This window comes from Phyllobates terribilis, unplaced genomic scaffold (assembly GCF_046119375.1).
Source record: "Phyllobates terribilis strain yellow unplaced genomic scaffold, ASM4611937v1 Scaffold_13__5_contigs__length_258822181, whole genome shotgun sequence".
Classification (NCBI taxonomy): Eukaryota; Metazoa; Chordata; class Amphibia; order Anura; family Dendrobatidae; genus Phyllobates; species Phyllobates terribilis.
The window spans coordinates 101,482,028-101,503,042 of record NW_027362773.1 but is presented as its reverse complement, the minus strand read 5'-3'; the positions used below and the strand labels follow the sequence as shown (position 1 = coordinate 101,503,042).

Sequence of the window (21,015 nt, the reverse complement as noted above, 5' to 3'; positions counted from 1 at the left end):
CGTAGTCACAACTAGAACAATAAATGTTTGTAGGCTTTGTATAGTATTGCAGAATAAAAGGAAAGAGTGAGACCTGGGTAAAAGCTGAGCGTTTTAATAAGTCTTGGACAGTCCCTTTAAGAGATAACTGCATCAAATACAGGTGCTGTCATGAAAAAAACTAAAAAAAAAAATCTGGGCCTTAGAAAGTCGTAAAATTAGATGAACAGCCATACATGACAAATTACACAGTGTCATTAGTACCAAAAACTAGGCCAAAATATAAAAGCAATGTGCTGCTAATCAAATGCCCTTCATTAATTGCTCATCAGCAAGTGCAATCACCTCTATAAAAGCAGAAGTTTTCTCCGTTTGCTGGTCTGGAGCATTCTTGAGTGTGTTAACACAATGCCAAGCAGGAAAACATCAGTAATGATCTTAGAGAACTGTTGTGCCATAAATCCGGGAAAGGTAATAAAACCAATTTTTAAACAATTTGGAGTCAAACATTGAACAGTGAGAAAGATTATTTACAAGTGGAAAACATTGAAGACAGTTAGCAGCCTTCCCAGTAGTGGACAATCCAGCAAATTCACCCCAAGGTCTGATCGTGCAATCCTCAGAGAAATTGCAAAAAACCCTAAGAGCTACAGCTCAGAGTCTAAAGGCCTCAGTGTTAAATGATCGAATTCATGACAACAGAATTGGAAAGGAGGGGCCTCCAGGAAAAGGCCACTTCTTTCTAAAAAGAACATGGCAGCATGGCTAAAGTTTGCAAAGTTGCATCTGAACAAACCACAAGACTTCTGGAACAATGTCTTTAGGACAGATGAGACCAAAGTGAAGATGTTCAGCCATAACCAAACACACTATATAGGCACAAAACACCTCTTCCTGACTGTCAAGCTCAGTGGAGGGTTGATGATTTGGGCATGCTTTATAGTCACAGGACCTGGGCACCTTGCAGTCGATGTGAGGCCATCAATCCAAAAGCTAAAAATTTGGCCAAAACTGGTTCATGCAACAAGACAATGATTCCAAGCAAATCATAAAATCTACATCAGAACGGCTGAAAAATAAAAGAATCAAGGCGCTACAAAGGCCGAGGCCACAGTCCAGACCTTAATTGAATATAAATGCTGTGGCAGGACCCTAACCAATACCCACAAACCTCAACAAACATCAACTTAAGCTATGTTGTAAAGAAGAGTTTGCCAAAGTTCCTCCAGAACGGTGCGAGAGGCTGATAAAGTCACACAAAAAACAATTGCTGCAAGTTATTAATGATAGACGTGGTCCTAATAGCTATTGATCTATGTGGTGTACTTCATTGTTGTTGTTCATCTGAGGTTGTAAATATCTTATTTTAGGACCTTCTGAGTCCTGAAAGGTTTTCTTTGTTATATCCCGTAGCATTCAGAAGCGGGTGTACCAAATTTTTCTTATGCGTGTATATCGTATTTGTCATGGGGGAACTAGCACCAGGTCCAAAAATGATGCGACATACAATGAGTTAAAGGTAGGGTGCTGCTGATGGTTGTTAGATGGCAGTATGGCAGTACAGAGAAGTCAAGGGGAGAGCAGAAGACCCTTTAATGATCCCGCTAATGATAGGAGACGTCCTTTTAGTCGCCTCCTGGAATGGTGACATTGATGGTATACAGAGACACCATTGACAACATAATGACACAGCCGACTGGCCGACACATGGCTTAATGACTATTCTATGAGGATGAGATACGTAGACGATCTCTAATCCTGTGATACTACCTAAGCGAGCTAGTGAATTCTGTACATTTCCACTACGAAAGCAAAAAATAAAATTAAATGGAAACTCCATGGTATTTATTATATACAGTAAGCAAATTTAAAATCGGCACTTTTTTTTCCATGTTTTCAAATGATTTTAAAATCTGTGCAATATTAAAAAATAAAAACCATTACCATCCAGAAACAGTCAACATACTGCTAATGACAGTCTCAATCCTCATTGTGTTTCACTACATATGTGGAAACTGTCAGCAAGCTGCATTTGACAGTTTTGCAATTCTTGGGTTACTGTTTACAAAGGATTTGTAATCACGATTAATAATTTAGATGTCCTTACACTACAGAGGAAGGGCAGGTGTTGACGAGCGTATTTTCAGTCTGATGATTTGGTGGATCACACTCGGACCAATGTTATTCTATGGGGCCGTGAACATGTCCGATCTTTTTCTCGGACAGAGTCGGTCAAGGGGAAATTTTTTTTTTTTTTTTTTTTTAAATCGCAGTGTGCCTGAATTTGAGCAGATAGCGGGATCGCACTTGGTCATGCAAGTCAATAAGTGCTTGGAATCCACGCACTCGGATGATATCCGAGTGCAGTCCACTTATTACGGACTTACAGAATGGAGAAGATGGGAGAAATTTTTTTTCCATCTTCTCAGCCAAGTGACCCGATCACACTCCGATCACACTCCGATCACACTCCGATCACACTCCGATCACACTCCGATCACACAACACACAGTCGTCTGCACTTGCCCGAATGTTGACCAGTTTTGTCAGGGGCAGACAATCATGTTGTGTGTATATGGACGTGCAGATTCTACTCCAAAACACAAAACAAAAATAGGAACGATCAGTTTGTATTTCAGCACATTGGGTCCTATGTTGCTACAGAAGATTAGATATGGCTGTTTATTCCCATCTCCCTACTGAAAACAAGTGCATGCTGAGCCGAATCAAGCGGGCATGTGTATGTGTATGGGGGCGTGGGGAGATATAGCCGTCAGATGAATGCTCAGCTATTACAGGTATATGTTCATATTTAGGCTATGTTCACACATTGTGTTTTTGCTGTGTTTTTTATGCAAATTAAAAGCGGTGTTTTACAGCACAAGCAAAAGCTATGAGATTTCAGAAATCTCATTCACACACATTTTTTTCCTGACTGAATTGGAAAACTGCTGCTTTTTTGAAAACTGCAGCATGTCACTTCTTTCAGCATTTTTTTCACCCATAGAAAGCAATGAGTAAGTGTAAAAACGCAGCAAAAACTCAGGTATCAGGTTTTGCTGAGTTTTTAGTGAAAAAAGCAGGCACTGCAGGATGTGAAACCCATTTATTTTTGTGATTTTCCCAAGTTTAAGCCATAATGTCTTGGTGTTCTCACTTGAGAATGGCAGTTAGGATTAGTACAGTTTAATTAAATTAGTGATGTGTGGAAAGTAAATATTGGCTGCCCAAGGTGTGAGATTGAACAATACCTGAGCAACTCAAGGGCTTGCCAAAGTGTGAAAGTAAACAGTGACCTACAAACTCAATGCTGGGCCAATGTCTTAGGTAAACTATTCCTGTCCAGATCGCCTCCTCCCGCTGTTACATTTCTAATTGTGTATTTTTTCATGAACTCATAGTAACTTTTTTGTTCAGAATAGTCACTATTTTTTCAGACATAAAAATATTTTTCCACTAAATAATTTGATTAAATTGCCCTTTTTCCAAAAATGGTTTTATGGTTTCACATATGTCTTACATTGGTGACCGGTGTTCATGCTTCTGTGGTGGAAGCAAAGCTGAACTTTGGGAACCTGAAAAACATAGCAAAATCGCAGCAAAACCTGCTTCTTGTAAGGAGGTTTACTGCCAAGGGAGCAGGTATTGTCTCCAAAAAAAAATGCAGCAAAAACGCAATGTGTGAACATAGCCTTATAGGGTTATTAAAGGTCAGTTTTGGAGGACGAAAGATGCCCTGCTATGTATACCACATGCCAGACCAAAGGGGTCTAAACAGGAACGTTTCCATGAATGAAAGTAGACTACCCCAGCAAACAAATCCCAAGAAAATGGAAACATTAACTTGCTTAATAAGAATGTACCGGATAATGATCCAACATCCACAAGAGAGGCCAAATCAGGATCGCCAACTGAACTTTGGTTATGTAAAGAAACTAAATAAAAAGGAATGGGGAAGGGTTATAAAAGAAAACTTCCCCTAAGGCTTGTTATTGTTCCTGACATTAGAAGCAGTAGATACTTTCAGAAGCAAACAAATCATAATAAAAAGCCCCCCTATTGTCTTCTCCAGAAACGGCCGGAACGTGTGCGAGCAGACCCTGGTGCTGCAGGTACGGCCCGGCGGGGGGACGGTTCTCACACACTCCGGGACATCTGGACGATGTTTGTCCTAAATTAGCGGAACAAGAAGACCCAAGAGGACGTGGAACGAATACATGGGAACTTCACTAAGATTTATGAGAACACAAATATGAATTACATGGGGATTAACGCTCCCCGTGTCGAACTGAGGTTCAGTTATCGAAACGATTAAATGGGTCAAATCATTGATCTCCATCAGCCACGGATGAAGCCATATAAATAGTCCAATTAACGTAGAGGATCTACGCCTGAACCGCGGAGAATACATACAATGTATTCATCTTTCTCCTTATATTTACTTTTATTTCATGCAAGGCATGAGGACTTTAATCATGTTCATCCTAAGTCTCCTGGTTCATGTACTGTATAAGGTGTCAGAAATTGTAAAGGAGGACAAATCAGTACTAAGTGAAAATAGCACGGTATGACTCAGGAGTTCACAAGTTTTATACGATTAGAAAAGTGCTGCATTGTAAAGCATGGTGGACAAACAAAGAAAAGAGCACTTTAATAGCAAAATCAATATAGCTATTAAACAATATTGCATCTGTAATCTACAGGGGCTCTGGTTTATATAGTCACTCATTCATTCATCATATGAAAAGGAAATGTGTGGCCGACAGCCTCCCAGGCATAATTTACAGCAGGCACTCAGTGCAGAGAGCCAAACTTCTTTACAAGGCAAAGCTCCATGGGAAAAAAAATGCAAAACTGATCATACCTGACCAGACTTCGCTTTGGCTGGTATGAGCTATTTTGCTTTTTTTTTTTTTTTTTTATTCTTCTTTGGATTTAAAAAGTTGCCTCACCTTCTACATTTACCTACACAGATACATTGATACCAGAGACAGTATAGGACGTCCAGATTTGGGTTCACTTTGTCGAGGTGGGATGGCTTTTACACTTTTTTTTTTTTAATTAAAAAAAACTGTTTACCTCACTTTTATATGTACTATCACTTTTTACTTACTTTCAGCAGGGTATATGCTCATTTTGTTTCTATCTTCGGTTTAGTCTACACAGATACATTGTAGCAAACCATTACATCAGAGGAAAGCTGCTTTGTTTATCAAATAAAGGATTGCAAAAATAAATAGATACATAATAACAAACGCTCAGCCGTGGGAAGGGTTTACAGATTTGGAACCTCTGAATATGATGAACGTAACCAAAGATCTTGAAATTATAGGAGAAATTAAAGTCTATGGGAAAGTTTCAGAACTTTTGATGCCGAGTATAGTTAAGGTTGCCCCTTTTACGCCGATCCTATGTACAAACCGCAGAGAAATAACCCCGGGAATGTCCGACAGGGATGGAAATGATGGAGAGCTGCGGGATACACAGATCGGCTGCGGATCTTCATGTGAAATGTTGATTCAGAGTCTTTGGCTTGTTAAACACACATAAGATTAGAATCTGAAGCGTGTGCCCGCTGTTTGTACATGATGCCAGGTGGAGGGGGTTTTATTGTTCCAGTGAGATACAATCACCTGTGACAACTCCACCCAGTCCCGCTTCTTTTATAACCTCGAAAACAACCATGTTTTCATTGTCTGGTCAGACAGCTGTTAAAATGTTATAGCCCAGATATGAAACATCAATGGCTGGCGTGCGATTACATAGGGTGGTTATTACAGGGGACATTGCAGCTTAGGACTTCTCAACTACAACCCCCAGTATGCAACAGATCTCGCCAAACATGAAGTCTAACTTTGGGAAAACTTTGCTTTGGGGCTCATTCACACATCTGAATTTTGCGTATAAGTACGATCCGTGATTTTTCACGGATAGCACTTATACCTGTGATGGTCTATGGAGCCATGCACATGTCCGTGATTTTTCATGGGTCAAGAGATTAGTGGAAAATCAAGAAGCCATGTCAGATCAAAATTGGCAATTCAAGTCTATGGGTCCGTGGAAAAATCGGACCACACTCTGATGACATCCTATTTTCTCAGACTGTCAAAAAGCGGAAGGTGGAGAAAAACACTCCGTGCTCTAGTCCCTTCCAGAGCTGCATTCACAATTCTGCTGGGATCTACAGCAAAACTTAAAAAGGGTTTTTCCGCTTTAAGAAAAGTGTAAAGCCAAACGATGTAGACGCCAAGAACCGATGGGGCTGCAGCAGCAATGGGTTATCACTGCAGTAACGGCGGGGGGAACAGGGCTGGAGAAGGGAAGGGGCGGGTACTGTGTATTTTATTTTCAATTTTTTTAAATTGTTTAGGGTCCACTTTTCCAAAAGTGTAAACCCCCTTTAAGCTACATTTAGACGGGGCTGATTTCTGCGCATTAATGAGCGCTGATAGACTATTCAAGTTGATAGTTTGATCGACACTTGTTTAATGGACCGCCCAGACTTCAGCAGACTTCATGGGGACAGAACAGTCGTTCCTGTGACTGTTCTGTGTCCATGCTGTTTACACAGGGTGATGTGCTGCCGACAACGATGATTTTCATGGCGGCATAAAAGATTCAAGCGTTTTGCCCATTAGTCGGCTGATCAGTTGCACGTTTACAAGGGCCAATGATCGGGGGACGAGCGTTCTTAGAAACCCTTGTTTGCCAATGATCAGTGCCTGTCAATGATAGTTTAAACCCTGCAATGCACTATGGGTAGCAGATGCAGCTCTGAATATGACTGGTTATGCTGGGAGCACCAGTTCCACAAGGACTTAAAAATATTAATACAACGGCTGGCGCTAAAGTCTGCAGAATTACTAACCTCTGTGACCTCCGATTACGGCTGCACATCAGGACCTTTACCTACTGCCGATAAAAAAGCCTTGTGACACCTAAAGGAAAACCCTGAGTAATTTACAGTCCTTAATGCTGTAAAACCTGCGCGTTACTTCTCTTGTGCTACGTGTTTGCTTCTCCATTCACACCTGAAGTTAAATCCTGAATTCTGCTTCGTTCCTGTTACCAGAAAACATTGTGGAAACTTCAAATGAACTCAAAAACTTGTACAAAATTGTGCGACTTTTCTAATTTATTTATTACCCGGCTCTCACAGACTCCTGCGTGCCGACCTCATATCTAACACGGATACATGGGTCCAGCTATGAATGACACGGACCTGCTGAGTCTCATTATTGGGGGGTCCTAAAAGGTCACACAGATGTACCCTGACATAACGCCAGGTCGCTCAGTCCCCATCAGGTAAATAGGGGTCCGGATAAAAAGGCAGAGGTGTCCTGGAGTAAATGGAAAGTAAAGCACAGAATGGAAAATATGAAATGGAAATCTGGGTGTGAAGGGGCCCCCAGGGACCCGGAGTGCAGGAGCGCAGGATGTGGGTTTGGGACAATGTCCAGGGGTCGGGTCCATGGGGAATAAGATAGTGACAGAGGAAGTTGGATTTGCAGGATGAGTAGAGGATGCGCTGTTTGTCAGTGAGGATACAGGGAGGCCATCACAAGAACATGTTTTATGAATGGGCCAACTTACTTGTGGTTTCCTTCTTCAATAGTTATATTTAAAGGAGAAGGTCTCCTTAATTAAATACATCCTTGTCGTTGCAGCTTTCTAGGACACAGGTTTAAATGAAAATCACCCCCCCATACTGAACACCAAAGTCATCCTCACCTGTAGTAACAGATCGCAGGTGACAACCCCTAATGTTATCCATTGCTGAGCCCAAATGGGTTGTCACCCATTGCCTTCTCTCTGTCCGACTCATCCCACACCACGTCCATTGGGCTGAGGTCAGGTGATTGTGGAGGCCATGGCCTCCAGCCCTCTCCTATTTGGTCACAGCCTGGAGTTGTGTTTTGGGTTATTGTCAAACCCAAGGAAAACCATTGCATGGACAGGTGTCCAAAAATTTGACCGGTGCGGTGTATGTGAACGGGAGGAGAATTCATCTTGTCCTCAGCTTAATATCAGGACAATGTAATCGCCGGGTGCTGACAGGTTTTATATTACTGCAGGAATGAGAGCAGCTCCGAGAACGCATGGCAGCTGGGAACACGACACACGTCTCCATTATCTGGGCCGGATTGACAGACTGACGACCGTGCTTCCAAATTTGTGATTACTATAGGATTGGGAAACTACTTAGGTTGGGGCTAAACATTAATGTTGGCTTCAACATGAGTCGTGCGTCCAAAAATGGTTATGGGCAGCGGCTACGTGGCAGGTGAATAGGGCCGCATTGTGAGCTGCAAATCTGAAGTAGTCAAAAACATTTGGATTTTTAGGGAGTGGCTTGGGGCATGACCTTGTGAGTTGCAATGCGACATCGTTCACTGGCATAGTCAATGTTATGCTACATTGCAGCATGGTGCAAATTGCGGGAGTCAGGGCCCGCGGGGAGTCAGGGCCCGCGGGGAGTCAGGGCCCGCGGGGAGTCAGGGCCCGCGGGGAGTCAGGGCCCGCGGGGAGTCAGGGCCCGCGGGGAGTCAGGGCCCGCGGGGAGTCAGGGCCCGCGGGGAGTCAGGGCCCGCGGGGAGTCAGGGCCCGCGGGGAGTCAGGGCCCGCGGGGAGTCAGGGCCCGCGGGGAGTCAGGGCCCGCGGGGAGTCGGTGTGGTTTACTGACTACACAGCCCTACTTGTGTCATAGCCAAGGTTGCAGTGCAGGCCCAGCCTTACTTACAGCTTGTCTACAACCCTCCAACAACTTTCTTTAAACTGCATGAACCCCCTTTTCCTATCCTTAGATCTCTGAGGGTATGTGCTGAGTCATTTTTGCAGCAAAAACTATGTAAAATCTCTAGTTTTAGAGAAGTTTTGAGTTTTTGAGGAGGATTTGTAGAGTTTTCACTCTGTTTCTACTTCAAAGACTATGTGCATGTAGCCTAAAAGGCTCTGGCGCACTGTCAGCACCTTACATTTGGCGTACAAGCTTTCAGGATGTATCCATAGGGCACAATTTACACAATGGAGGCCCAAATAGTGTTGATGGTGGTACCGTATATTCCGGCGTATAAGACGACTTTTGAAGACTGAAAAATCTTCTGTCTTGTCTGGGGTCGTCTTATACGCCGGTAATGCTTTTGAACTTTCAGAAATTGACATGCGGGGATACTCTGGGGGTGTTAATAAGCTGCCGTGGCCGTATCCCTGCCATGTCGGAGTTAATATAAGGTGGAGGGAGTTAAAATACGGCGGCGGTAGGTCCAGACAGTCAGCGCTTCTTTGCTGAAACTGACACATCGCTGCGTATTCCCAGCTCCGGACACAGCGCAGGGCTTCTGTGCCGACAGCTTTCACTTGTCACAGAAGCGCTGTGCTGTGTCCGGAGCTGGGAAGTTCGCATCGCTTCTGTGACAATATATGAAAAGCCGGCAATTCAGCAGCGGCATAAGCCGGCACCCGACAATTTAGAATAGAAAGAATAGAGCTTCACACATAGATTAGATAGATAGAAACATGTCAGTCACATATATAAGAAGTACAGTGACAGTGTTGCTTACTGTACTTGTCATTTAGTGTAAAGGATTTATTTAAAAAAATATTAGTGTTTTCATGCACTGTCTCTTTAAAAAAGCCGGCCGGCATTTCAGCATCTGTACCCGACAATTTATAACAGAAAGATAGAGCATCACACATAGATTAGATAGATAGAAACATGTCAGTCACATATATAAGAAGTACAGTGATAGTGTTGATTACTGTACTTGTCATTTAGTGTTAAAATAAAGGATTTATTTAAAAAAAAATTGGCGTGGGGTTCCCCTTAATTTTAGTCTCTAGCGGAGGTTAAGCAGACGGCTGGGGCAGATGTTTGAAGCCCGGGAAGGGGGTAATACCCACGGAGCTTCCCAGGCTACTAATATCAGCCCCCAGCTGAATACATAGCCTTTACTAGCTATTAAAATGGGGGATCCCAAAAAAATGACGTGGGGTCCCCCCTATTTTAATAGCTAGCAAAGGCTAGGCAGACAGCTGGAGGCTGATATTAATAGCCCAGGAAGGGTGCCATGAATATTGGCCCCCTCCCAGGCTAGAAACACCAGCCGTCAGCCGCCCCAGAAATGGCGCATCCATAGGATGCGCCAATTCTGGCACTTAGCCTCGCTCTTCCACGCTGCCCTGGTGCGGTGGCAGGGGGTAATAGGGTTGGGGTTGATGTCAGCTTATAATGCCAGCTGACATCAAGCCCAGGTTAGTAATGGAGAGGCGTCTATAAGACACCCCCATTACTAACCCCATAGTCAAAGTTACAAAAAAACACAAACACCCAGAATAAAGTCCTTTAATTGAAATAAAGACACAAATCTTTATTGTTCTAAATTAAACCATACTTACCGTCACGCCCATTCCAGCTGAAGCCAACGATCTCCTGTAATAAAAATAAAATAATAAAGCAACCTCATCCTTACCTTTCCATGGTTCCCAGGACGGGTCCAGCTCTGCTACATCGAGATGACAGGCTGGACCGCAGCAGAACGCTGCCAACCAGCCTGTCATCCCGCAGACACTGAGAAGCGCAGGCATGCTTGCGCTCCTCAGTGTCTGACTGTGACGGCATCCAGATGAGCCGACAATGAACTCAGCTCACCTCCTGGACGTCCGTCACTGACAGCGTGGGAAACTTCTACTGCGCATGCGGGGAGCAGGAGAATTCTCCCACGCTGTCAGTGACGTGCATGAGGTGAGCCGAGTTCAATGGACATGATCTCGGCTCATCTGGATGCCGTCACAGTCAGACACTGAGGAGCACAAGTATGCCTGCGCTTCTCAGTGTCTGCCGCATGGCAAGCTGAACGGCAGCGTTCTGCTGCGGTGCAGCCTGTCATGTGAATGTAGCAGAGCTGGACCGGTCCTGGGAACCATGGAGAGGTAAGGATGAGGTTGCTTTATTATTTTACTTTTATTGCAGGAGATCGTTGGCTTCAGCTGGAATGGGCGTGACGGTAAGTATGGTTTAATTTAGAACATTAAAAAATTGTGTCTTTATTTCAATTAAAGGACTTTATTCTGGGTGTTGTGTTTTTTTTAATTACTTTACTAGAAATTCATGGTGGTCATGTCTAATATTGGCGTGACCCCATGAATTTCGGGCTTAGGGCCAGCTGATAATGCCAAGCTGGCCCTAACCCCTTTATTACCCAGTGAGCCACCGCACCAGGGCCCTGGATGAGTTGGGTACAGCGCCAGAAGATGGCGCTTCTATGAACGCGCCATTTTCCGGGGTGGCTGCGGACTGCAATTTGCAGCGGGGGGGGCCCAGAAAGCTTGGGCCTCCCTGCGCTGCGGATTCCAGCCCCCAGCTGCCTAGTTGTACCTGGCTGGACACAAAAATAGGGCGAAGCCCCACGTATTTTTTTTTTTAATTATTTCATGAAATAATTTAAAAAAAAAGGGCTTCCCTATATTGTTGTGTCCGGCCAGGTACAAATAGGCAGCTGGTGGTTGGGGGCAGCCCGTTCCTGCCTGCTGTACCTGGCTGGACACAAAAATATGGCGAAGCCCCACGTCAACATTTTTGGGAAAAATTAATTACAAAATTAATAATTTAGGGACTGCATCTTTATTAACCCCTCAATTGTCATTTAGTGTTAAAATAAAGGATTTTTTAAAAAGAAAATTGGCGTGGGATCCACCATCATTATAGTCTCTAGCGGAGGTTAAGCAGACGGCTGGGGCAGATGTTTGAAGTCTGGGAAGAGGGTAATACCCACGGAGCTTCCCAGGCTACTAATATCAGCCCCCAGCTGAATACCTAGCCTTTACTAGCTATTAGAATGGGGGACCCCCCCAAAAAATGACGTGGGGTCCCCCCTATTTTAATATGTTTATGAGTGACAGTTTTCCTGCTATATACCTGCATGTCATAAGAATTTAAATTAAAAAAAGGACCATGTTAAATTCAAATCTGTTTTTTTTTAATTTTTACCGGTGTTTGGTATGCGTTGGAAAAGGGGTAGTCTTATACGGTGAATATATCCTAAACTCTATATTTTAACAGGAAAGTAGGGGGGTCGTCTTATACACCAGGTCGTCTTATACGCCGGAATATACGGTATATATCAGCAAAACTTCTCTATTATGTAAGAAATTCATAGCAAACTATGCAGAGGAACAATGCAAAAAAAAAGTAAGCTATGTGGCATATTTCTGTTGTTTTTTTTTACTTTGTGGCCAATAGTTGCCAGAAGTCGCTATATGGCCATACATCACAGGAGCAGCTAGGAAATCCTCCTGACGTGTGCACAGACAGTATTATCCCTCCTCGCTGTGAGAAAAACTGGGGCACATGAAAAAGGGTAAAATAAATGTGAAAATTGCCAGATCAAGGGAGGAAAAAATAAATAATAGAAACCCCTCTGGTTTTCCTGATATTTTTAAATGGCTTATTTCTCCTGAACTGGAGGCGGAAATGTTTTCCATCTCTTTCAGGAAATCCTGTATGAGGCATGCACTAGGGCCCGGCTATACAGCCAACACAAAACTACAACTCCCAGCATCCTCCGATCTCCCGACAGATAACGGCAATCCACATCAGCACAAAGAAATGATGCAGGAATCCGATGGCGGCAGCCGAGGAGAATGCAGCGGGTGGGTGGCAGTGGTGGTGGGGGGGTCTTGGACACTGAACGTCTTTTGTTCAGTCCGGTCTAAATGTCATTCAGATGAGGCCTCGATACATTTAAATCAGGAGCCTGAATGGATGGAAGGAGGTAAAACCCGAACAGATACCAAAGCCATCAGAGAAGAAGGAATCGATCCTTCCATATGGACAGAATAATCAGTCTACTAACAATATGGAAAAGTTGTACAATCAAAAGTATCATATTATCATTGGGTCTCAATTTCACATTTTTCAACATCTCAGCTAGCTGTCAGTGAATAGGAAACCTGTAAAGACCAAATATAATCATAGCTAAGCCGGCTTGTCACAACTGTATCAAGTCTAGACTATGCATCCTGCTCCGAAACATTGTAGCAAACTATCAGGACAGGAAAGAGATGTGTGCTACTCAATTCAATCCTCTGTATGGAAAACTAGGAGCTGAAATATATACTGATAAATCATGTGATTTAAAGAGTCCCCGTCACTTGCCAAACAATATGACATTTTTAACCTGGTGTAAATGCCTCCGTTCTCCTGAATCCGCCGATGTTTTTCTTTGGTTCCTGCGCCTCTCCGTTCCTGAGATATGGGCCGTTCTTCCCTGTATATAAATCTAGTCTTGTTATCCAACTGGGCATGGGCTTTCAAGACCACACCCACTTGGCCAAGGAGACTTGATTTTTATACAGGAAAGAAGGGGCTATATCTCAGGAAAGGAGTGGCACGGGAACAAAAGAAAAATATCGCCAGATTCAGGAGAACGGCGACATTTACACCAAGAAAATACACACTGTATTTATGGTAAGTGACAGGTTCTCTGTATTAGAACCCATCTACTTATTTCAGAAAACTGAAGCTTTTTAAAAAATTAACAAATATTCTGGATTTTACTAGATAGTCATATGTAAAAGGTAGATAATGCTCAGGAAACCCAAAATAAACCATTGAAACAATCTATCAGTTTCACACATCCGACATTCATTGTCCGAGTCTCCTGACCCGAAATGAAAGCGTTATTCTCAAAGTGATAAATGGTTACTCTTACCAATTACTTGTAAAGACGTTGCAATTTACTGGTTATTAAAAATCTTTTCTGTTCTCAAGGGACTTTCAATTGTGTGTACTGCTTGTTACTTAGGTTACCAGCCAATTCTGCAGCCTGTCAGAGGCGGTCGGTCTCCTTCCATTGCAGGCATCTCCTGCTTCTATACTTACACAGCACATGCAATCCGTGATTGATAAAGGCCTGAGTGTATAAGGCCGAAAAGTTACATTTACCTTGGATTGCTTCCTGAAATAATGATTTTTTTTGCATCAATTTTGTGCATAATTTTGAGTGCCGAGTACTCTGCTACAAATATTTATAGGGTGGAACCTTTACTCGTGCACCATTCACACTGAGTGCCGAATACTTATCAGGTTGCATTAGAAAAGGAGACAGGTTGTTTTAAAAGGGGGCTGGTGCGTGAAATCATTGTCTTCTTCTGTTAACATGGTTATGTTCAAGGAAACGTGCATTTGTCAATGCTTTAAATCAAAAGGGTTTTACGATCAGGGACATTGCCCCTAAATCAACCATTTATTGAATCTTCAAGAACATCAAAGAGTTTCAATTACACACAAGAAAGTCCCACAAGTGTCTGGACTGTCTCCTAGAGATGATTCAGTTATATGATGGAGACCATGTCACAAAGCAAAAGTGATAACCAAGTGGCTCAGTGAACAAAACTTTGACATTTTCGGTCCTCTGCCTCCTGGCTTCCTCCTTGCCAAAAACTGACATCAGTGGGACTGGAGCTGGAAAAATCCAAAAATCTGGAAAGTTTCAGTGCTGCACTTGTAAGCTTTATAGCAAACAGCTTGCAAGCGCTGTTCCCCTTATCTAGGAAATCAACCACAGACTGTAGAGGTGGCCGGTAACCTTGGCAAAGAGCAGTAAACAAATTAAAAATATTTCCATTCTTGAGAACAGAGGACTTTTCATACAAAATAAATCAAAGTTGCGTGTTGTGTTTACAAGCACTTAGGAACATATAAGAACTTGAAACAATCCCTTTAAATAATTCACTTTAGTTCCCTGAATTACAGAGTGAAAACAGGCACCAGATTTATGGCTCACCATAGAGATCAAGTAAAATTTAGAAGAACTGTCCATAAAATAGTAATGGATTTAGGTGGCTTGCCCTGTATGAATTTAGCAGAAAGACATTTTTGATTACAGGTCACGGTTTACGGTCAGTTCCCCTCGTAAGAAGCGGAAACTTCTATGTGGTCACAAAAACTTCTGCTTTTTCTCTGCATCACGAGATTTCTGGAAGATCTAAAGGAAACTGAGATTTCTAAAAATGGAGAAAATTTAGAGGATAAAGGGCAAGTCCAGTGCTCTATAAATGAACTTTGTAGTGTTTCCAGAATTAGGAAACCATAACTGCAGTGCTACACCTGTCCCCTGGGTCTGTGCTGCATTGATGCTTAAAAGCGGTATTCCCATCTCCAAGATCCTATCCCAATATATAGTAGGTGTAATAATAATAATATTAGCAAAAACCTCCAATTAGAAATGTAGTATAGTTCTTCTGATTCGCTATGTCTCTTTCCTCTTGTGCAGGCATTACAGGACCTTAGGTATCCATGGTTACGACCACTAGCAACTAACTGTCACTTTATTAGTGGTCGTAACCATGGATACCTACGACCACTAATAAAGTGACAGTTAGTTGCTAGTGGTCGTAACTCGTAACCATGGATACCTAAGGTCCTGTAATGCCTGCACAAGAGGAAAGAGACATAGCGAATCAGAAGAACTATACTACATTTCTGATTGGAGGTATTTGCTATTATTATGATTATTATTCCACCTACTACATATTGGGATAGGATTTTGGAAATGTGACCTTTAACCCCATTTGCTTCAATGCAACTGAGCTGTGATCGCGGACAACAGCAACTTACTACCGAGGTCTATAGCTCTCAGTCTATTGATGTAAGTGGACGGTTATAGTTTTCGGCTGCAGCTGAAGTACTACAAGCGGTGGGGCTACCAGTGCGACTGGAGGTCTACAGCTCTCAGTCTACAGGTGAAGCTGGAGATCTGTAGCACTTGGCTGTCGATGCAACTGGCCATCTATAGATTTCGGCTGCCGGCGGAGATCTACAGCCGCTCCGGGGCTACCGATGCGGCTGGAGGTCTACAGCTCGCTGCCGTTGGTACGGCTGGAGGTCGCAGCTGTCACTTCACAACCTGCTGAAAAAACTGTATACGTGATATCTCTATGACAACCATGATATCGCATCCCCATAAATATTACTGACGCCATGTGAATCACATCATCTCTCCTTATTCTCATGAGTGGCGACTGCTTTATAACTCTGCCCCGCTGCTATGACCAGTGACTCCGGCCCGGCTTCAGTGTCTGCTGGAGTCTATGGAGTCTGAAATCCTAGTCCTGAAATCTCATCAGAGGCTGCTGAGCTTTGGCCCATGGTTTATGCCGGATCCACACAGATTTTGCTGCAAATCTGCATATAATACATGGACAATGTAGCAGCGGTCTTGTGACCGAAGCTGGATGACGTTACACTGTGTTCCAAATTATTATGCAAATAATATTTTCTCAGATTTTCCCAAATTACCTATATGAATTGCAGTCATTGTAATTCTCCAGTCAAATAACTATTAGAGTACAATTGAAAGGTTTTTGTACAAACTGCCTATAACAGTATATTTTTTAAAAAATAAAACACTCAATCTGCGCTCAAAATGCATGTTCCAAATTATTATGCACAGCAGAGTTTTCAACCTTTTCATTTTAATAAAGAACAAAAAAATGGTCATTTTTGAAATTATAAACATTAGCAGGTTATTACAGACTGAAATCAAACAGTTTTCAACTCAAAACTTTATTCTAGGTGATGTTACATTTGCACATAGGACCCCTTGTTCGAAAGGAGCTTCTGAACTCTTTCGTCCATTGAATTTGTCAGGTTTTGGATGGTTTCTGCTTCAATTGTTTTTCATGAGGACAGAATACCCTCCCAGAGCTGTTGCTTAGATGTGAACTGCCTCCCGCCATCATAGACACTCCTTTTGATGATGCTCCAGAGGTTCTGAATGGGGTAGAGGTCAGGGGAGCATGGGGGCCACACCATAAGTTTGTCCCCTTTTATGCCCATAGCAGCCAGAGATGCAGATGTGTTATGTGCAGCATGAGATGGGGCATTATCATGCATGAAATGATCTCGATGGTCCAGATGGATGGAGTGGAGGATGGCTGGTTGATGGACACCCCATGCAAACACGGCTACGGCGCCAACAAGGAGGAGGTGGAGTAATGTTTTGGGCTGGAATCATGGGGAGAGAGATTGTCGGCCCTTTTAGGATCCCTGAAGAGGTAAAGATGAACTCCATAATGTATGTTGAGTTTCTCAAACAGCACTTCCTTCCATGGTTCAAGAAGAAGAACCGTGCATTCCGCAGCAAGATCCTTTTCATGCATGATAATGCCCCATCTCATGCTGCACATAACATATCTGCATCTCTGGCTGCTATGGGCATAAAAGGGGACAAACTTATGGTGTGGCCCCCATGCTCCCCTGACCTCAACCCCATTGAGAACCTCTGGAGCATCATCAAAAGGAGTGTCTATGATGGCGGGAGGCAGTTCACATCTAAGCAACAGCTCTGGGAGGGTATTATGTCCTCATGCAAAACAATTGAAGCAGAAACCATCCAAAACCTGACAAATTCAATGGATGAGAGAGTTCAGAAGCTCCTTTCGAACAAGGGGTCCTATGTGCAAATGTTACATCACCTAGAATAAAGTTTTGAGTTGAAAACTGTTTGATTTCAGTTTGTAATAACCTGCTAATGCTTATAATTTCAAAAATGACCATTTTTTTGTTCTTTATTAAAATGAAAAGGTTGAAAACTCAGCTGCGCATAATAATTTGGAACATGCATTTTGAGTGTTTTATTTTTTTAAAAATATACTGTTATCATAGGCAGTTTGTACAAAAACCTTTCAATTGTACTCTAATAGTTATTTGACTGGAAAATTACAATGACTGCAATTCATATAGGTAATTTGGGAAAATCTGAGAAAATATTATTTGCATAATAATTTGGAACATCGTGTATTTATATCTCAGCCATGAAAGATCGAGATGGGAAACGCCCTTCTAAAGAAAAGTTCTGCAACTTTCTAATAGACTTTGTGTTTTAATAACTCTCCATATTCTAAATCACTACGAAGAAAAACTATACGAGGCCAGAAGGAATAACACAGGTGTAAGGGGGAATAGCCTCAGACCATGAGGCAGCTGCAGCAGAGGAGGCCTGGGATGTGCGGGAAGTCAGAGTGATGCCCCATGTCAGGGCCGGCAGTCATACTGACCCGGAATCAGACCGAAAAAAATTACCAAATGGAAGATTTCACCATCAGATGCTGCAGGATGTCTCGTCATTTACTGGGATTACGCTGGGATTAGGGAGAACACTGAGGATTTTTACCCGTATTGACCAGTATGGCTGCACTCCCTGCTTCCCTCATCTCTGCAAGCAGAAGACGCACAATGGCCGCACTGTTGTCAGAGTCCAGATTTCCTAATACCCGGGGGCATCTGATAGAAATCATTAGTGAGACTCTCCATAGATTGAGTGGAAAGTTCCCACTGCAGAGCTGCAGACATTTGGGCAATGACCCAGGGACAAGCCTTTGCCAGTGGCAGAGATCATTATGGTGAATATGACGACGCTGCCAGTGATGGAGGCACCGCTGCATCAAAGGAGAATAAAGAACAGACAAGAGGGCTCTATTGCACGCCGCGGCTCACTGGACGCAACTCCTGCACGCCGCGGCTCACTGGACGCACCTCCTGCATGCCGTGGCTCACTGGGCGCATCCCCTGCACGCCGCGGCGCAGTGGGCACAACTTGCGCACGCCGTGGCTCACTGGGCGCACCTCCTGCACGTCGTGGCGCAGTGGACCCATCTCCAGCACGCCGTGGCTCAGTGGGCCCATCTTCTGCACGTCGTGGCGCATCTCCTGCACGCCGTGGCTCAGTGGGCCCATCTACTGCACGCCGTGGCTCCATCTCCGGCACGCAGTGGCGCATCCCCTGCACGCCGCGGCTCAGTGGGAGCATCCCCTGCACGCCGCGGCTCAGTGGGCCCATCCCCTGCACGCAGTGGCGCATCTCCTGCACGCCGTGGCTCAGTGGGCGCATCTCCTGCACGCCGCGGCGCAGTGGGCCCGTCTCCGGCACGAGGTGGCGCATCTCCTGCACGCCGCAGCTCAGTGGGCGCATCTCCGGCACGCCGTGGCTTAGTGGGGCCATCTCCAGCACGCAGTGGCGCATCCCCTGCACGCCGCGGCTCAGTGGGCGCATCCCCCTGCACGCCGCGGCTCAGTGGGCGCATCACCTGCACGCCGCGGCTCAGTGGGCGCATCACCTGCACGCCGCGGCTCAGTGGGCGCATCCCCTGCACGCCGCGGCTCAGTGGGCCCATCTTCGGCACGCAGTGGCGCATCTCCTGCATGCCGTGGCTCAGTGGGCGCATCTCCTGCAAGCCGCGGCTCAGTGGGCGCGTCCCCTGCACGCCGCGGCGCAGTGGGCCCGTCTCCGGCACGAGGTGGCGCATCTCCTGCACGCCGCGGCTCATTTGGCGCATCTCCGGCATGAGGTGGCGCATCTCCTGCACGCCGTGGCTTAGTGGGCCCATCTCCGGCACGCAGTGGCGCATCCCCTGCACGCCGTGGCTCAGTGGGCGCATCCCCTGCACGCCGCGGCGCAGTGGGCCCATCTCCGGCACGCCGCGGCTTAGTGGGCCCATCTCCGGCAAGCAGTGGCGCATCCCCTGCATGCCGCGGCTCAGTGGGCGCGTCTCCTGCACGAGGTGGCGCATCTGCTGTACGCCGTGGCTTAGTGGGCCCATCTCCGGCACAGAGTGGCGCATCCCCTGCACGCCGTGGCTCAGTGGGCCCACACTGTAACCCTCTTTATCCTCCACAATGGATGATATTAGGAACATCCCCTCAGTGGTGCCTACATCTGACAGCCGTGCTGCAGCCCTGTGTGGAGAGGACATCCCCCTGCGTCATTCAGGATGTGACATGAGGGGAGGGAGACATTCCCAATTTACAAAACACTGGGGTAGTGGCTGGACGGGGATAACAACTGCAGATCCCCCCAAAACCGATCACATAGTTTATGCCAACCGGAGTAAGATGCACGGGGGACGATCTCATAAATATCAGGGGGGGGGGCTGACCAGGCAGCAGCAGCAGCATCCCCATCACGTCACACAGCCAGTACAGTAGCAGCGGCACTGTGAGGCCGCACGTACCTGTCTTCTCATGGTCGAATCCCACCACTATGAAGTAGTCAGCCAGCCTCGCCATGGCTGCCAGCAATCCTCCCTTCCCACGGAAAATCTCAGCATCTTGGCCGTTGCAGCTCGGCCATGTTTGAGGGGCACAGTACCTTACTGATCACTGCGCAGGCGCGGACAGAGCCTAGACTACTGAGCATGCGCGGAGGGAATCTACTGTGGGAGAAGGGGGGCGGGATACTGACACTGAATAGAGGGTGTGAGCGTGCCTGCGTTATGTGTGCGGTATGTGTATTGTCCTGCACTGTGCAATATACATATATACTGTGCAATCAATGTATACACATAGTCCTGCACTGTGCAATATATACTGGGGAAAATAAGTATTCGATACATTGACAATTTTGCAAGTTTTCCCACCTACAAACACTGGAGAGGTCTGTAGTTTTTATCGTAGGTACACTTCACCTGTGTGAGACAGAATCTTAAAAAAAATTCAGAAGATCATATTATATGATTTTTAAAATAATTAAATTGCATTTTATTGCATGAAATAAGTATTTGATCACCTACCAACCAGCAAGAATTCTGGCTCTCACACCTGTTTTTCTTTAACAAGCCCTCCTACTCTGCACTTATTACCTGTATTAATTGCACCTGTTTGAACTCGTTACCTTTATAAAATACACCTGTCCACACACTCAATCACACTCCAACCCCTCCACCATGGCCAAGACCAAAGAGCTGTCTAAGGACACCAGGGACAAAATCGTACACCTGCACAAGGCTGGGATGGGCTACAGGACAATAGGCAAGCAGCATGGTGAGAAGGCAACAACTGTTGGCACAATTATTAGAAAATGGAAGAAACACAAGATGGCTGTCAATCTTCCTCGGTCTGGGGCTCCATGCAAGATCTCGCCTCGTGGGGTAAGGATGATTCTGAGAAAGGTCAGGAATCAGCCCAGAACTACACTGGAGGACCTTGTCAATGACCTGAAGAGAGCTGGGACCACAGTCTCAAACATTACCGTTAGTAAC

At 44.9% G+C, this 21,015-nt stretch overlaps 1 protein-coding gene across 1 annotated transcript in view; it reads right to left on the bottom strand.

Moving 5' to 3' along the window:
- SBF2 (SET binding factor 2) overlaps positions 1 to 20,162 on the bottom strand; it is a 273,321-nt gene extending 253,159 nt beyond the window's left edge. Inside the window, exon 1 of the mRNA XM_073657906.1 lies at positions 19,990 to 20,162. Within this exon, the coding sequence (XP_073514007.1) occupies positions 19,990 to 20,044 (55 nt within the window). The 5' untranslated portion in view covers positions 20,045 to 20,162. The remainder of the gene's footprint in view (positions 1 to 19,989) is intronic.
- Positions 20,163 to 21,015: the final 853 nt, after the last annotated feature.